Source organism: Mesocricetus auratus, unplaced genomic scaffold (assembly GCF_017639785.1).
Source record: "Mesocricetus auratus isolate SY011 unplaced genomic scaffold, BCM_Maur_2.0 Super-Scaffold_100010, whole genome shotgun sequence".
In the NCBI taxonomy this organism is placed as follows: domain Eukaryota; kingdom Metazoa; phylum Chordata; class Mammalia; order Rodentia; family Cricetidae; genus Mesocricetus; species Mesocricetus auratus.
In genome coordinates this window covers 86236423-86253069 of record NW_024429194.1, presented here as the reverse complement: position 1 = coordinate 86253069, position 16647 = coordinate 86236423, and the positions used below count along the sequence as shown (strand labels likewise).

The 16647-nt window shown below is 55.3% G+C and overlaps 1 protein-coding gene across 1 annotated transcript; it reads right to left on the bottom strand.

The window, feature by feature from the left end:
- Positions 1-934: 934 nt before the first annotated feature.
- Positions 935-14241, bottom strand: Rac2 (Rac family small GTPase 2). Its single transcript, XM_005066960.4, has 7 exons — positions 14066-14241; positions 12058-12129; positions 6830-6947; positions 6318-6380; positions 5895-6054; positions 2033-2165; positions 935-1615 (listed from the first exon to the last, which is right to left on the bottom strand). The coding sequence occupies exons 1-6, from the start codon at positions 14098-14100 to the stop codon at positions 2035-2037; spliced, it is 579 nt and encodes a 192-aa protein (XP_005067017.1). The 5' UTR covers positions 14101-14241; the 3' UTR covers positions 935-1615; positions 2033-2034.
- Positions 14242-16647: the final 2406 nt, after the last annotated feature.

Here is a 16647-nt window from a genome sequence, read left to right as displayed (position 1 = left end):
CAAAGGGGCGGTACCGTGCAGCTGTGGGTGGAGTCCCTCAAAGGGGCGGTACTGTGGACCGGTGGATGGGAGCTAGAACTCTAGGAGACAGAAAATGGAGAGGCTGGGAGCTCCTTGGCTGGAGCCATCTCCTCTCATGGAAGGTGGGAACTTGTGTGTCACAAAATCCCTGAGACACACACAGGTCAACAGAAGTGTTCTGGGAGAAGGGCTGGGAACCTCAGGCAGTGTCATTCATGCTCAAGGTGGGACAGTCTCAGGGCCAGGCCCTGGGGTGCCTGATATGGGCGCCTCATCGACTTCCACAGCACCCTAACCTCTCTAGTAAGAATCTCACCGTTATCCAGGCATGGAGATGTCCACTTGTAATCCCAACACTTAGGAAGCTGAGGCAGGAGGATAGCCAGTCTGAGTTCAGCCCAGGCTACATAATGAAACCTTAACTTAAAAACAACAGAAAAACAAATCCGTTTTTCTTAGTGCCAGCTGGGGCAGGCACTGTGGCTGGCAGTGGGGGGATGGATGCTTACCACAGAGATCTCTGGCTTCCGGACACCCATCTGGTTCCAGGAAGGTTGTCTTCCATGAGAACCCATCCTTCCCACATCCACCCTGGACCCCAGCTTCCTGGGGTCGCCTCTACTCCTGGTTCTAACATGGTAACCACAACACAGACAGCATCTCCCTGACACAGACAGCTGGTCGAAGGTGGGCCTAGGACAAGCTGGTCCAGCCAAAGCAACCCTTCCTTAGAACTTTGCCTGGGACAGATCCTATGCCTGAACTTGAACCTCAGGCATCAAGCCCCAAGAGTCAGCTGCTTGAAAATGAGCTTGCCGGCAGCAGGCAGAGCCAGAATGGATGGGAAGGCAAACTCCATGGCATCATTTGGACCCCGTCATGCCTTGATCAAGCTACACCTGAAGTCATAAGGTTCCAACTCGAATCATACATTTATTTTCTGCATAAGCAAGAGAGCTGTGTTTTCTGTCTGCAGTGGTTCTGGTCCTGGCTGGCAGGGTGAGGTGGACAGAGAAGAAAATATAGCTCAGGGCCCTCTGAATAAAGTAGGAAGTGTTGAAAGATGGCAGGGGTGGGCTGAGCTCCTCATTTGGCAGGGCAGACAGGAAATTCACAGAAATGGATTTGTTCTGTGTTTTTCTGAAAAGGGAGGACAGAGAAGCAGACTCACACATCTCTCCCTTTGGTTCGGGAGGGGAGATGACTCCAACAAGGCAAACCGGGGGTATTGGAGCAAGAGAGCCTGTCCCTGCAGACACATAGTGGCGGCAGGCCATGGAAGCCAGAAACTTCTAGAGGGAGTCAGGAAGGCCTGGCAAAGGTGGGTGTCTGACACTGTATGACGTGGGGATGGCTGGCTGAGTCCTGGGGCTCGCCTCTGGTCCCTGGGAGCACAGGAGTATTCCAGATAGGATGTCGCCTATCAACACCCTCCCATCCCCAGGGGCCTCCACTGAGGAGATGGCCAAGTTCTGCAGCTGTCTGGGAAGAAAGACCACAAGGAGGGGGTGACATGCTCCATCAGCGCATCATTGGGCTTTGGTAGGGACCCTGGAGGGTCAAGACCATCAGGGTGGGAGGCCTGGGATCAGACCTGAAAGGGACATAGGAAAAGATCAGTGTCAGGGACAGACTGAAGCCCCAGCCCAGGGCCATCCAGGCCAGTGGCTTCTTCCAACCTCTGCCTTCCCCAGGGATGCCCTCTGCCCCTCCCCCACTGTCCTGCTGTGGGTGCTACTGGGGTTCTCTGGTTCCATTAGACTTTTGTGGCAAGGCTGGGCTGAGTGAGAGCCCAGAAGCCCCTGTGTCCTGGCTTGGGTCACTGGGCAGGTTCTGGCTTCCCAGGGCTGTATCGATGAGAGAAGAAGCTCCATAGGCAATGACCAAGAAGAGGGAAACTGAGGCAGCCTTGATACCCATGGCCCCCTGTCCTAGTCTAATGTTACCCTCGGTGACCCGAGGCCCAGGGGCAGGGGCAAGGCGCCCTTCCAGCAGTGGAGGAGAGGTGTACCCCTAAAGCAGGCTGCAGGGGCGCTTCTGCTGTCGGGTGGGCTGTGGGCACAGGACGGCCCGGATGGCCTCATCAAAGACAGTCTTCAGGCCTCGCTGGGTGAGTGCAGAGCATTCCAGGTACTTCACCGAATCTGGGGAGAGACAGCGGGAGAGCAGGGCCTGAGTCGCGGAGAAGCTGTGTCATCCCAAGTGGGGGGTCGACTCTCTGTGCCTCATCTTCCTCCTGCAGGGGACTCAGTGGCCCTAGGGCAGGCCGGGCTCTCTAGGACGCAGGCCCTTTGATTGGAAGGTTATAGTCCTTCCTATGAAAGGACAGGACCTGCTTCTATGACCAAGTCTCCCAGCATTCCTCATGGAGCTGACACCTCTGGGCATGTCTGAGGACACCCCAATACTTCTGTCATTTAGTCACACCCCAACTTATGAGGGAACCAAGACTAACAGAGGCTTTGGGACCTGCCTACCCCAGCTCAGTGAGGAGAAGACAATAGAGAGCCCATCTGAGCCCTCCAAGAACAGACGACCTGGGAGGGGTCTGCATGACTTCCCATCCCCCCTGAACACAGAGCCCTGAGGGGAGAGGCTGAGGGATTTCAGAGTCCCGAGGAAGGAATGGGGAAGGAAGGGGAGCGGGTGCCCTCGCTGGTGCCCTCCGCTTGTCTCTCTGGGGCAGGAGCTTCCAACAGCTGTGAGGAAACCATGGCCCTCCCTACCCCAGTGACCTGGAAGAGCAGCCCTGCAGAGCAGCCCTGGGCCCAAAGGAGCAGAAGAGGGGAGAGGGGTCCCACTGGAGGGGGAGCCACCAAAGCCAGGGAGACAGACGCACCATGGCAGCAAGGAGGAAACAGGGCTTCGGGGAGCCAGACACTGTGCAGTCACACCAGAGTGTTTCTTGTCCCTAGAATGTTCCCAAGGCACTCTGTTCCCTCTGAGAAGATGAAGCCAGGGTCCCATCCTGGACTCCGGCCATTTATTCCAGAGATGACTCTGGGTGGGGACTACCAGCCTCTGTCCCTGGGGGCTCCCCTTCCCTGTGACCATTTGGGAGGCATTCTGAACTCAGGTTCCCAGGGATTTGGTTGGGATGCACACCTGCTCATTCTCACGGGAGCTGGAGGGGAGGGGCTCTCAGCTCCTCACAGAGGATGAAATAGCTTAGGGAGAAGAGGAGTCACGGGCAGAAGGACACACACACACAAGCTAATGCACACATACATAATACACATGTACACACATACACACATGCTAATGCACACATACATAATACACATGTACACACATGCTAATGTACACACATACATAATACATATGTACACACATACATAATGCACATGTACACACATACACACATGCTAATGTACACATACATAATACACATGTACACACATACACACACTAATGCACACACATACATAATACACATGTACACACATACACATACATAATACACATGTACACACATATACGCACATGCTAATGCACACACACATAATACACATGCACACACATGTTAATTCACACGCATACATAATACACATGTACACACATATACACATACACACATGCTAATGCACACACACATACATAATACACATGCACACACATACATGCATGCACACATACGCACTTACTCAACGCACTCATACACTAATGCACACACACACATGCGCACATACACACACACACACGCACACATGCACACATGTACACTCACTTGCACACAAGGAGACTAAGGCCCAGAGAGCAGGAACCGGAAATCCAGGATCTCACAGTCAATCTGTGATGCAGCCAGTAACAGATCCTATCTACAGAGTCTTGTCATGGAGAGCACACACTCTAAGGGGAAGAAGTTTGTCCAGGAGTGACTGACCAGGTCTGAAAAGCCAGACCAGGAATCCTGAGGCTAGCCTAGGCTACACAGTGAGATGAGCAAGGGGTTGGGAGAGAAGAGAGAGGAGAGGAGAAGGCAGAAGGGGAGGGGAGGGGAGGAGATGAGAGAGGAGGGGAGAGGGGAGGAGATGAGAGAGGAGGGGAGAGGGGAGGGAAGGAGAGGAGGGGAGAGGGGAGGGGAGGAGAAGGCAGAAGGGGAAGGGAGAGAAGAGGAAGAGAGGAGAGGAGAGACAGACAGCCTTGACTGGAGAAGGTCAGCTTCTTTCTGTAGTGGACAGCAATCAGTGCAGAGAAACATTGTTCAGCGTGCAGACAGTAAGTGGCCACTGAGTGCTCAGTACTACACGGGACACCATATCAACCCACATCCCACCCGAGGCTTAGGGAACACTGAGTGAGGCAGAGCAGAAAGAGTCAGGGTGGCGTTGGTGCTGTCAAATGCTGTCTTCTGGGTGTGACATGGTCATTGCACCTGTGAACTCACAGCAGCTGTGGTTACCAGAGACGTGTGCAAGGTCACAGCCAAGATCAGTCCCCATTCCAGCAGGCAGCCCTAAGTGGACTCAGTGAGCTACACACACTCACACACATGTGTGTGCATGTGTGTGATACACACTCACATACACATGCATACTCACACATACATGCACACACATGCATGCATACTCACACACAGGCATACATGCACACACTCACGCACATGCACACTCATACATACATGTTCACACAGGCATGCATGGACACACATATGCAGGACATTAAGGGAAGATGGACATGTGTTAGGTGTCTAGGAAGAGTGAGGGAAAAGTTCAGGGAGGATATGATCATGACACATTGTTTACTATTAAGGAATTGTCTAAGAATAAATGAGAATATCCCATTTTTAAAGGCCATATGAAGGGGAAAGTGAGCTGAGCTCCTGCATCCTCACTCTCTGCTCGCTGGTTGTGGGTTGTAACCAGCTGCCTCGGGTTCCTGAAACCACGCCACACACCCGCCTTGAGAGGTGGGGGAGCAATTCTAAGGCACCCCCAAATCCATGCAAGCCAGTTTGGGAACAGGCTGATTAAGAAGAGAAAGCTGCAGTATGTCTCTGGCATGTACAAGCTAGAGCAGAGGGCCCAGGGTGAAGCAGCAGAGAGGCCCCTGGGGAGACAGCCATGACAACCGGCTAGTCACAGGAAGGCTGCGGTCTCTCTTCCTGTGAGGAGCCCCTCCCTCTGTTTCCTGCAGAGGCAGAGGTGCAGGGCTGGGTGGAGACCAGACCTAGCTGGTAGCCCTGCCCAGGAGGACACTGTGAGAAGGCCAGACCCAGAGTTAGGTCTCATGGGGAGGGAGAGCTTGACCCGGGCGAGGTGACCCCGAGGTGACCCCACTCACCCCGCCAGCCACCCACGCCACCCCCTCCCCAGCCGGGTGACCCTGGGCAGCCAGGCCTCCTCTGTCTGGTCCTTGGAGGCAAAGAGTGGCCGGTGGAGAGTCAGATGAGGGGAGGTGAGGGCCAGGGACAAGGAAAAGCATCACCCTGCCAGTCCTCGGCAGGGACACCTTCTCCAGGAAGCCCTCCAGAAACAGCCCAACTTGACCCGGCCGCCTGTACTCCAGGCAGCCACAGGCTGGGCCTCCCACCTCTGCTTCAGTCTATTTCCAGCCATCCCTCGCTTCAAGGTCTACGCCTGGCTGACACCATGACCAGCCAACACAGAACCCCCTGTGCAGTGCTGCTCGGGGAACCCGGGAACCAAGCCATTTCACTCACACACCCAACATGGCAGAAGCCATCACTACTGCCGTGCCTTCCTGGCAGAAACACAAGCTCAGAGAGGCTGAGGGGCCAGCCCTAGGTCACACAGCTGGTACAGTGGCTGGGAGCACAGCCAGAGCTGGATCACACAGCATAACCCTCGGACCAGGCCGTGTCCAGGCTCCCCCAGCCCCCACCTCCCCCTCCCTGAGCTTGAACCCCGTACCAATATCCTTGGCCAGCGCCAGGCCCTGCGGGTAGGTGATGGGAGCCAGCTTCTTCTCCTTCAGCTTCTCGATGGTGTCCTTGTCATCTCGCAGGTCCAGCTTGGTACCCACCAGGATGATGGGAGTGCTGGGGCAGTGGTGTCGGACCTCGGGGTACCACTGGAGGAGGAGGGGACAGTGAGAGAGCAGAGGAGAGGGGGACACAAGACAGGGCAGGGAGAGGGACAGGGAGCAGAGGCGGGGGCGAGGGGGGAGGAGGCTTGCTGTCCTGGCCCAGGGAGACTCTCCCCTCATTGGCCCTGTGTGGCACTAGTGACCCTCTGCCCCGGATTCTCCCAATCCAAGGTGGACCTTAACAGCTCATCCCCCCTTCCCTGGGTGCCACCCGCATGTGTCCCCGCCCCAGCCGACTCGAGGCTCACCTTGGCTCGGACGTTCTCATAGGAGGCCGGGCTGACAAGGGAGAAGCAGATGAGGAACACATCCTGGAGACAGGGCAGAGAAAAGTTAGCAAGAGGGAGGCCCGATTGAGGGTCCTGTCTGCGCCCCCCCATCCCCGGCTCCCGCCTGCCACTGTGCAACCGTCTACCTGGCGATCTGACACTCTTTATGCCATTGTGGGTAGGGAGACCAGAGCTGGGGACCCAGAAGCCACAGAGCCACCTGCAGCAGGTCCCCTGCCCACACCAGACCAGGCACGCAGGCCTGGCTGCTCACACGGACCCTACTGTGCGCCGAGAGAGGCTGGCACCTCAGGGCAGGGGGACTAGGGGCAGCAGGGCCGAGGGAGCACAGTTCGAGGAACGCCCGAGCTCTGCCTCACAGGCCTGGAAGGGAGACTTGGGGTTGAGCAGGCACAGCCGGCCCGAAGGTCACCGACAGCAGATGGGACCGGACTCTGCCGCTGGACCACAAAGGGGTGGGGGACGCGCACCGTCTGCGGGTAGGAGAGTGGCCGGAGGCGGTCGTAGTCCTCCTGGCCTGCGGTGTCCCACAGCCCCAGGTTCACAGGTTTACTGTCCACCATCACATTGGCTGAATAGTTGTCAAACCTGTGGGAAGCGGGAAGGACTAGGTCAGCCAGGACTTGCAGCCCAGGCCAGTGTTGTTCTCCTCAGAGTGACATGGCCAGCCCAAAGTCACACAGTACTGTGCAGCTGGCTGTTCTCACACCTGATGAGGACTGTTAAAGCATCCCAAACGCAAGTAAACAGAGAGGAAAACGTGGATCACTTGTCCGCCTCCACTTGTCCTTAGGAAAGGCATCTGCTGGGCTGTGCCGTATCCCGCCCCCCCCCCAGGTTGATGAGAATGAACTTTACCTCCCTCCTGTGTGGGACACCTAGATTGTCACACAGTGTCTGCTGAGTGACTACTCATCCCCCTGAGGCAAACCTTGAGTAAAGGAGGCAGAGAGGGGTGCATTTGGGAAGTAACTCCAGGAAGCTGTTGGAGGGAAACGGGTAAGAAACAGGAAAAGATAACAACCAAATCCAGGTGCTAGTGAGCTGATGCCCTGTCGGGGTGAGGGGGCCACGTCCTGAGCTTCCTGGAAGGGCAGGACACTGCAGATGGCCTGCTCGCCATCTCGCCCTCATCTAGATGTGCTAGATGTGCTGGGACCACATCTAGAGGACAGACAGACAAACATCACTTGTGGGCCTGTGGCAATGTCAGCCTGGGCAAGCACCAGGAGCCCATCGAGCAAGTGTTGGGACAGTGGACACTTGGAAGGAGGATCAGCCCAGCACTCCACACAGAGTGGGACCAGGATCAGAGGGTTATCATGACCCACATGAGGCCACACAGCCAGTGAGTGACCAACCAAGGGGGGAAACTGTGTCCAGCAGACTCGCTGCACCCTGACATGGCTGTGCCTCTGGGGACACCTTCATCGCTTGTCTGTGCAAGCTAGGCATCACCTGACTTCCTTGCCTCAAGACCTGGTCCACTGAGACCCTGAACTCCTAGCTTCCCCATCTGCTCTTGGCTCACAAGGTAGGTTCACACCACCTGGGCTTTCCTACGCTGATATCTGGGGAAATGTCCCTCCCGACCTCAGCTACCCAAGTAGTCCCACCTATCCTAAATTGCCTCCCACCTTCCCCAGAACTCTGTGTCACTCTCTGGAACACTGCAGGGAGACTTTTCTGCCCTAGTCGGGTCAGCCCTACTAACAACACTCCTTGGAGAAAGGGGGGACCCACCTTGTTCCTTTCTGCCCTGAGGCCAGTTCAGGATAGATGGCTGGCACATAGTAGGTCTGCTGCATGCCTATTCTGGGACCCGCCCCAGAAGAACCTTTTGGGGGGCAAGGCTGGGTAGGAAGTCAGATGCTTGGGCTATTTGGGGCATTGACAAGCTAGATACATCTAGACCTTCTATCTTCCCAAGATGCCTTGCAACAAAGGCATTTGTCTTTGGGGGAAGCTCTCAGGACATTTGGAGGAGGTGGAGAATGGCTAGGACCTTTAAGAGCACACACACCCCAACTAGTGCCTCCTGGAACCAGATAGAAGGGGCAGTCCTATGTGTATTAGGCCTTGAAGTCCCACGTGACCCAGGAGACAGTTACAGAAACCGAGTCAAATGTCTTTTCCAAGGCCAATCATCTCATAAGCACGGTAAGTGACTTCCTGCACTGCTCTTCCTATGACATCCATTAAGGACAAGAAGCAGGAGGGTTGGTTCAGTCCAGGATGCCGCCTAAACTTCGAGAAGGGCAGGGTTTGCCCCGACCTGGCTGTGCGGCTCAGGGACACTCACCTAACTTCTCTGAGCCTCACTCTCTTCTCCATTTCTGGGGTCACTATTGAACTTCAAGGAGGTAGGAAGCATTCAGATCACTCCACTGGGAGACACTGAGCATCTAGGCTGACGGCAAAGGTCTCCAGTTTCTCCCCACCCAGCCTCTCTCGAGAGGACAGAGGAACAGCCAGGGGCACGGCACATGCTATGACTGTCACATTTCCCCTTCCTTAGAAGCCTCTCGTGAGCGTCACTGTGGCCACCATGACCCCCTTTCTAGATATCAGGCTCACAAGCAGGAGTGGGTCCAGCTGGTAGGTGGCAGGGCCAGGCAGCGAGACTTGTTACCTGGTTTGGAAAAGCCGCTGTGGTGAGCGTAGCTGCTGGGCATGTTATGAGATGGCGGGGATGGCAGAGACCATTTTTGCCTAACCTGGTGCTCTATGGCCTGGCCTCTCGTTACAGGCCAGACCCACCGCTAAAATGGAGTAGGGACTTGCAAGGGGCTGCACCCCTAGGGTGATCTGGCCGCTACCCAAGGAGGACGGATGGCACAGTCAAGGAACTAAGAGTCCATGCATCCAAGGCTGGTGTCTTGGGGGGTCAGGGAAGGACTGGCCAGGTAGGCAGGGTGAGGTCTCAGGAATGGTCTTGAAGACCTGGTGTCAGGGAAGCTGAGGGAAGGCCAGATTGTCCCTACTGAGTCATCAGAGCCAGGGTCACCATGGAAGGCACAGATTAAGCCCCATTTCGCCTTATCTCACGGTAAGCTCTTCCCTATGGAGCTGAGCCTGCAGAGCGGGCTCCACCTACCGGCCAGGGTACTCTGCCCACTGCCAGGAGCAGCAATGTGATGTCCTAGAAGCTGGCACTCTGTTCTAGGGTCAGGAGTGGGCTAGCTACACCAGGCCTTCGGCCCTGCACAGCCCCAAAGAGTTCTCAGTAGGTAGGACGTAAACTGAGAGAAAGAGAAGGAAGGCAGGCTGCTGAAGGCCAGGAATGCCGTCAGGAAGGGAGGCATGCTCAGGGTCCCCCTGAGGGAGAGCAAGGAGTCGAGAGCCCAGGGAGAGATGGGACAGGTGAGGTGGGCCTCGGGGACTTTGGATACCCCTTTCTATTGGGGTTTAAGCGCAAAGGGAATCCGCCTCAGGATTTAGGCCAAGTTGTGGCTCTGCCTAAATTCTACTAGGGAATTTTTTTTTAAATAAAATGATTTGCCTAATGACTGGTAAGCTCAGCACCAGGTAAAACCAGATGTGGTTGTGCACACCTGTAGTCCCAGCACTCCAGAGGTGGAGGCAGGAGGATCAGGAGTTCAAGGCCATCTTTATCCGCACAGTGAGTTTAGACTAGCCAGCCTAGACTACAGAACAAACAAACAAAAGAATCCCACAAAATTTACCTGAAACCTGCCTGTTGGAGAGACAGAGACAGGAGGATATATAAGCTAGGGGCCAGCCTGGGCTATGTAGTGAATTCTAAGTCAGTCAGGGCTATAGTATAAACCCTGTCACAAAATGAGAAAAAAAAAGCAAAGTTTATGCGGGCTTTCATTGGACAGAGTCAGGATGTAGGCAGGGTGGGAACCCTCGACGCCAGGCCCGAAGGCACACAGCTGCTGCCACGCCCCTGTGTCCCAGCTCTCAACACAGAACCATTGTCAGCAGGTGTCACCATCTAAGGCTGTGTGTGTGCCCGCCTTGTTGGCCATGGGTTCATCTCAGGGGAGGAAATCCCAGCAGCGGCTGCACCAGCTGACACAACAGCACGGGGGGGAGTCAACCAGGGGCAAGCCTGCCTGTGGGCGTCAGTGACCGCTTTGAAATCCGTGAGCAGGTGGTATCCCGGCATGGTGTCCTCCACCATGGCCGGGACAAGTAGAGACAGGACAGGGTCTTCACTCAGGGACAGTGGCAGCGTCAACACACCCCGGTGACAATGGCCTTCACCCAGAATCCCCTTTGTTCCTGTTCTTGCTCAGCCCCCTCCGACTTCCAGGAGCCTTAGGGGCCTGATTGGCAGGGCAGTTTCCAGTCTTCCCTCACACCAGGACATAACTGGGCAGAAAGCAGTGTCCAGCTGTCTACCCAGCCCCCCTGGCTGCCCTTTGTTGGGTCCTCCCAGCTAAGCCAGCTGTCAGAGACAGATGAACCCCTGTTCCAGAAACGGAACCCCATACAGGGACATGGAGGACTTGGAGTAGAGCCTTGGTCTAGCATTAGTGGAGTTGGTAGTTCCTCTGATGACTTGGGGGGTGGGGTGGGCTTTGGACCCTGGGTCCTGTCCCTCTCTCTACCCTTTATGCTCCAGGCAGGGCTCCCACGAAGATAACAATAAGGGCCCCAGTGAGGCTCTGAAGCCAGACGGGCTGAGTGGCCCTAGGGGACAAGCCCCTTAGTTGCTGTGAGCCATCAGGATATTGTAACACCCTCTTCCCTCGAGGACGCAATGCCATCACGAGTGAGACATCCTGTACCAGGCCACCAAACTGAAGGCCTTCTAACTAGTGTGATGGCCACCGCAAAAACACATCTATCGTGTGTAAGACCTCGTGTGTGCATTACGCCATGTGTCACCGCTGTGTAGGGAAGTGGGGAGAACCTGAGAGGCTCCTGCCCTGACACGGCTCCTGCCCTGACACGGCTCCTTCCCTGCACACGGCTCATGCCCTGACACGGCTCCTCCCCTGCACACGGCTCATGCCCTGACACGGCTCCTTCCCTGCACACGGCTCATGCCCTGACACGGCTCCTGCCCTGCACAGGCTCATAATCTTAGGAGAGACCCGGCAAGCTCCTCTGGGGGATGACGGGCCTTTAGGCCTGATCAAAGGCTTCCAGGAGGACACCAAGGATGGTGGTGTAGACATGAGGATGAGACAGGAGACCACCACAGGATGGCAAGAGCTGGCGCAAAGGCCCTGTGGCAGGCTTGCCCGAGGAGCGCTGGTCTAAAAGCAAAGCAGTGGGTGGCTTCTCTAGGAAAGGGGGCTGAGGGAAAGCACGAAGAGCCCGGAATCTGTGCAAGGCCCCGGGGAGCCTCCTGACACCTGGGCCCTCCTCCCTCCGTAGCATGTGGCAGCTGGTGGCTATAACCAGAAAAAAAGACCTCCCACAGATGGCAGCCGGTACCCCCCACCCCAGCAATTTGGTCCCCAGAGTTTGCTGCTCTCTGGTGCCTGGGGTTCTCCTCCCTCAACTCCAGACTCCAGCTCCGCCCCGACTCTCCTCTCCAGGCCAGTCCATCCTACAGTCCCTCTTCCATCTGGAGCGTCTGCCTCCCTGTTACACGGCACTGCCGGCGTATCACAGGCCAGCTTCCCCAAGACGGGGTCTCTCTAGCTTCACCAGCCTGCCTGACACCGGGTGTCCGAAGGAGAGAGCCCCGAGAAGAGCCGGAGCGGGCGGAACTCACACAGTGGGGATGTACTCTCCAGGGAAGGCATTGGTGGTGTAGCTGATGAGGAGGCATGTCTTGCCCACGGCTCTGGAAGACAGGAAGCAGAAGACACCAAGGTCACCGGCTGTGCTTGAGACAAGGGGAGACCCAAGGCTCCCATCTCTGGGCCTCAGTCTCCCCATTCCAGACACCCCACGGCCGTGCTCTCAGCCTCCCCAAAGTCCCCATAACAGCCCGACTTCAGTCCTGGCCGTGGGTCTGCGCCCTGCATCTGGGGAGAACCGAGGAACTGTGCAAGTACAAATGTTCTGGGTGCAGACGACAGACAGCCATAGAGCTGAGGAGAGGGCCTGGAGACCTGGACAGGACTGTCACACCTGGACGCAGACCCCGGCTCCACCATCCCCAGGTCACCTAAGCTCCTTGTACCTCAGTTTCCCCATCTAGTCGACAAGGACAAGTCCATCTTCCCAGTGAATAAAGTGATACTCCTAAGACCAGACTGAATCCATGCCAGGAGCCACAACAACCAATGTCTGTTAGGGTATGCCTGAAGCCTTATAGAGGGTGGAGTTTTTTGTTTTTGTTTTGTTTTTTTTACCAGAGGGGCCTGGGTTCAAATCCTCTGCACTCTAAGGGAGGTTCCTTAGCTTCTCTGAGCTTCGGTCTTCCCACCAATAACATGAGCTCTGTGATGGCAGGTAGGGTTGGTGGGAAGCTAAATTAGACAGAGGGCCATGACCCAGTGACCACACACAGTAAGTGACAGGGAAATGGGACAAATAGAGATGACCACCATTTAGGCCGTCTCCCTGCCAATCTAGGAGACTGCCCAGGTCATTGAGCAGGAAGCAGAGAGGCCAGAGGGGCAGCCCTGGGCCTTCCCCAGCTCTATTCCGTTAAGTCACTTCCCACTCTGGGAGCCCAGCCCACCTTCCCTCCCCCTACATGTCTGCCCTCAGGCCCCAGACTGCCACCAAGGTAACTCTGAAAGAGTAGAACCATCGACTTCCGGCCACCCCCTCTCGCCCACTCGGAGCAGGTACAAAGCAGAAGTGAGCTAGGCAGTTGTGGCATATAACGGCTGGCTGACACCCCTCCAGCAACAGCAGCGGTGGCGGTAAAGTCAGCTGAGCAGATAGCCTCTGCCCCCAGCGGGACCAAGTGTGGCCTTGAGACCCAAGCCTGGGAAGGCCTCCAGGCCTCAGCCACTCCATCTTTTGAATTAAAGCTGTGCATCTAGATAGAACATGCCAGGGCGGACCTATTGGGCCCCCAAGATGTAGCTGAGGACTGCACCCTAATGTGCTTGAATACCTGGGAAACTGACCCACTGACTGCACATCAGATTGAGTCCTGGGGCCATGATAGCCTGTGTTCCCGAGATCTGACAATGGATATGTACCCTCAGCTGGGGTGCAGCCAGCCTACGCCCTGGAAGCCCCCCCACAACCCCCTTCCACCATCCTCCTTTCCTTACACTGGCCTCAGCACTCCCTCACTGACATCCCCTCCCATCCTCCCCACCACTACAGGCAGGACAGCAGGAACCTGTCTCAAGCGACCCCAGCCCACCCCTGGGGGCAGAGAGGCCTTGGCACAGATGGCTGGGTAAGAGTCAGAAAGAGTGGAAATTCTCAGCAGCAGCAAGTCAGTGACGAGAGCCCAGGTCAGCCCGGAGAACAAAGGTCCAAAGGTCAAGTCCCCGTTTCCCTTCACACCTGCACACTGAGTGGGAACACCATCCCAGGCCCCCACGGGAGCCCTGCCCCAGCTCTCAGGGTACAGGCAAGGGCAGGACCCCACCCACATGCCTAGGCCCTCCACCCAGGTGGCTTCCGGCGTGGGGGTGGGATGGGAACAGAAGAGCAGTCCGGGTCCACCCCAAATGCTCCCTGTGAGCCCTAGGAGAGGAAGTGACTATCCCCGGGACCTCCTGGGAACCCTGATCCTGTGAGTATGCCAGGGAGGGTCTCAGCGACATCCTGGTAGGGGGTGGGAGGCCACTCAGCCAGGCACTTACCCATCACCCACCACCACACACTTGATGGCCTGCATTTCATTCGAGACCCAGCAGCCAGTGGTGACACTTGGGGGCCAGGAGCGTTGCTGCTGCTGCAGACACCAGTGGTATGGAGTGGCTGGGAGGTGTCCTGCAGTGAGGAGCGGCACCCAAACTCAGGAGGCAGGAGGAAACGGAAGAGGAACTTACCCAAGCTGCTGCCCCACAGCCTTAAGGGGGTGGAGCATGCGGTCTGGAAGAGGACCTGGGGCCCCTCAGGTGCTAGGTTGGGCCTGAGCCACCCATGGGCGCCAGACCCAAGCTCCAACGGGAACCAGGGCACCCTCTGGACTTGGAGGGTCACTTCCTGACCTAGGGCAGGGCCAGAGTTGATCTCTAAGAATCTGCATCCTCCCAGGAGTCAGTTGGCCTAAATCCAAATGTGTGCTCTTAATGAGTGCCTACTATGTGTCAGGCATTGTGCAGGAAGTCAGGCTGTCCTGGAGTTCCTAGTCTGCAGAGAAACTCCATCACAGGTGCCATGAGCAAGGCAGGAGACAGGGGCCAAGGGAGAGTCTCAGAGTCACCAGCAGGGAAAGCTGGTGGCAGTGAAATGTGATGTCCAACAGAAGATGCCTGGTGTGTGTGTGTGCGTGCATCTGTGTGTGTGTGTGTGCGTGCACGCGTGCATGCATGTGTATCTGTGTGTGTATGTATGTGTGTGTGTGTGTGTGTGTGTGTGTGTGTGTGTGTGTGTGTGTGTGTGTGGTGGGGTCGGTGCCTGAGCAGGGGTCAGTGTGAAGATAAAAGGCAAAGAACGGGGAGGGGAAAGAGAAGGAAGGAGGAAGAGAGGAAAGGGAAGACGAGGGGGAGGGAAGGGGAGGGGGAGGAGAGGGAGGAGGGAGAGATGGGAGAGGAGGAAGAAGAGGAGTAGTGAGAGAAAGAGGATGGGGGGAGGAGAACGGAGAGGAGGCGGGCTCAGAAGCAGTAGAGCAAGCTCAAAGAAACTTGGCAAGCCAGCTGTCAAGACCGGCTCACGGCATGGCAGCTCACACCTGCAAACCAAAGGAGCTGAGACAGCAGGGTTGCTGTGAGCTTGAGTCCAGGATACAGAACGAGTTCAAGCCAGCGAGAGCTACATAACAAGATCCTAGCAGCCGGACAACTATCCCAAGCCAAAAACCCTACCTACAAACTGATGCAGGCTTCTTGCCACTTCGATGGAATCAGCCAACTGCTAGGGATACTTGCCACGGGTTAACAATCGTGTTTGAGGTGTTTTGCTGGGCATTTGTGTTTGTAATTGTTTATTGAGCTTTTGAGTTTTCTATTGCATAAGTCGCCTATTTACAGCTTTGTCCATTTCTCCATTGGGATATTTTTTCCCTCCCTTATAATCATTTGGAGAAGTCTGGTGCTTGATTTTCAAGTGTGGATTGCTGTGAACACTGCCTAACTCATTTCCAGTCTTGGGATTATTTTGAATAAGCTATGATATTTATAAATGTTTTTATGTGTTTGTACGTAGTCAACTTTAAATTCTCTTCCCTAATGGCGTGTACTCTTTAAGTCTTCCTTAGCATCCCTATCCAATTTTATAAACACATTCTGTAAAGTGTGTAAGGTTTCTGTCCCAGATGGTGGCCTTTACACATGGAGTGGATCAAGGACTGCTTGTAGTTTTTGTGGGATGTTGATTTGAATTCTCTAGTGCTTTCTAAGCTTCTTTTCCCATCCCTTCGAGAACATGCTCTGACCAAAGCAAGTTACAGGAGGAAGGGTTTATTCTGGTTCATGGTTCAAGGTTATAATTCCCCACGGAGGGCAAGTCAAAGTATCCGGCTACCCACAATCAGAAAGCAGTGAACACACACTGCTTCTCGGATCCTTCTCTCCTTGAACACAGTCCGGGATCCCTGCCCACAGGATGCTGTCACCCACAGTGGGCTGATCTTTCCACCTCAATCAACGTGATCAAACTCCAGGAACCACGTTCGGGGGCCCTTCTCCCAGGTGATTCTAGATTCTGCCACATTGACAGTTAAGGCTGAGCACCACAAAGTGCCATCCATTAAACAGAACTCTACCCCTCTTTTCTCTGTGAGTGGCAGTCAGGCTGTCTCATGCGCCAAGACTGTCCACTGCAAGCCAAGCCTGGCCTCTCCATCTGCTGGTCTACACGCCCTCTGGGGAGCCAGCACAAGCTTGCTTCTGTTACCCTAGCTAAGCCTTTACATGCGACAGGGGAACCTTCCAGATTGTTCTAGTGGTTGATGAACCTTTGCTCTTCTGTCTACATGGTGGAATAAGCTGAAGCCAATGACATCAGAATCCCAGGATGCTGCATCCAACCTACAGCAGTGAGTGGGAACCTGACATCTTTGAAACAGTCTGCCTGCCTATTACGGTAGCCTCTCTTTCTCCTTTATATCTTTCAATAAAATTTTGCCATTTCCTCCCAGAAAGGTCAGGCACATTTTTCAAAAGATTTATTTCTTGATTCCTCATTACTCTCAGCACTATTGTAGCTAATAATTTTCAAATTGAATTTCCTATCTGCTCCCCGTGTGTAAGGGAAATGTCAGCCTTTGCATACTAGATTT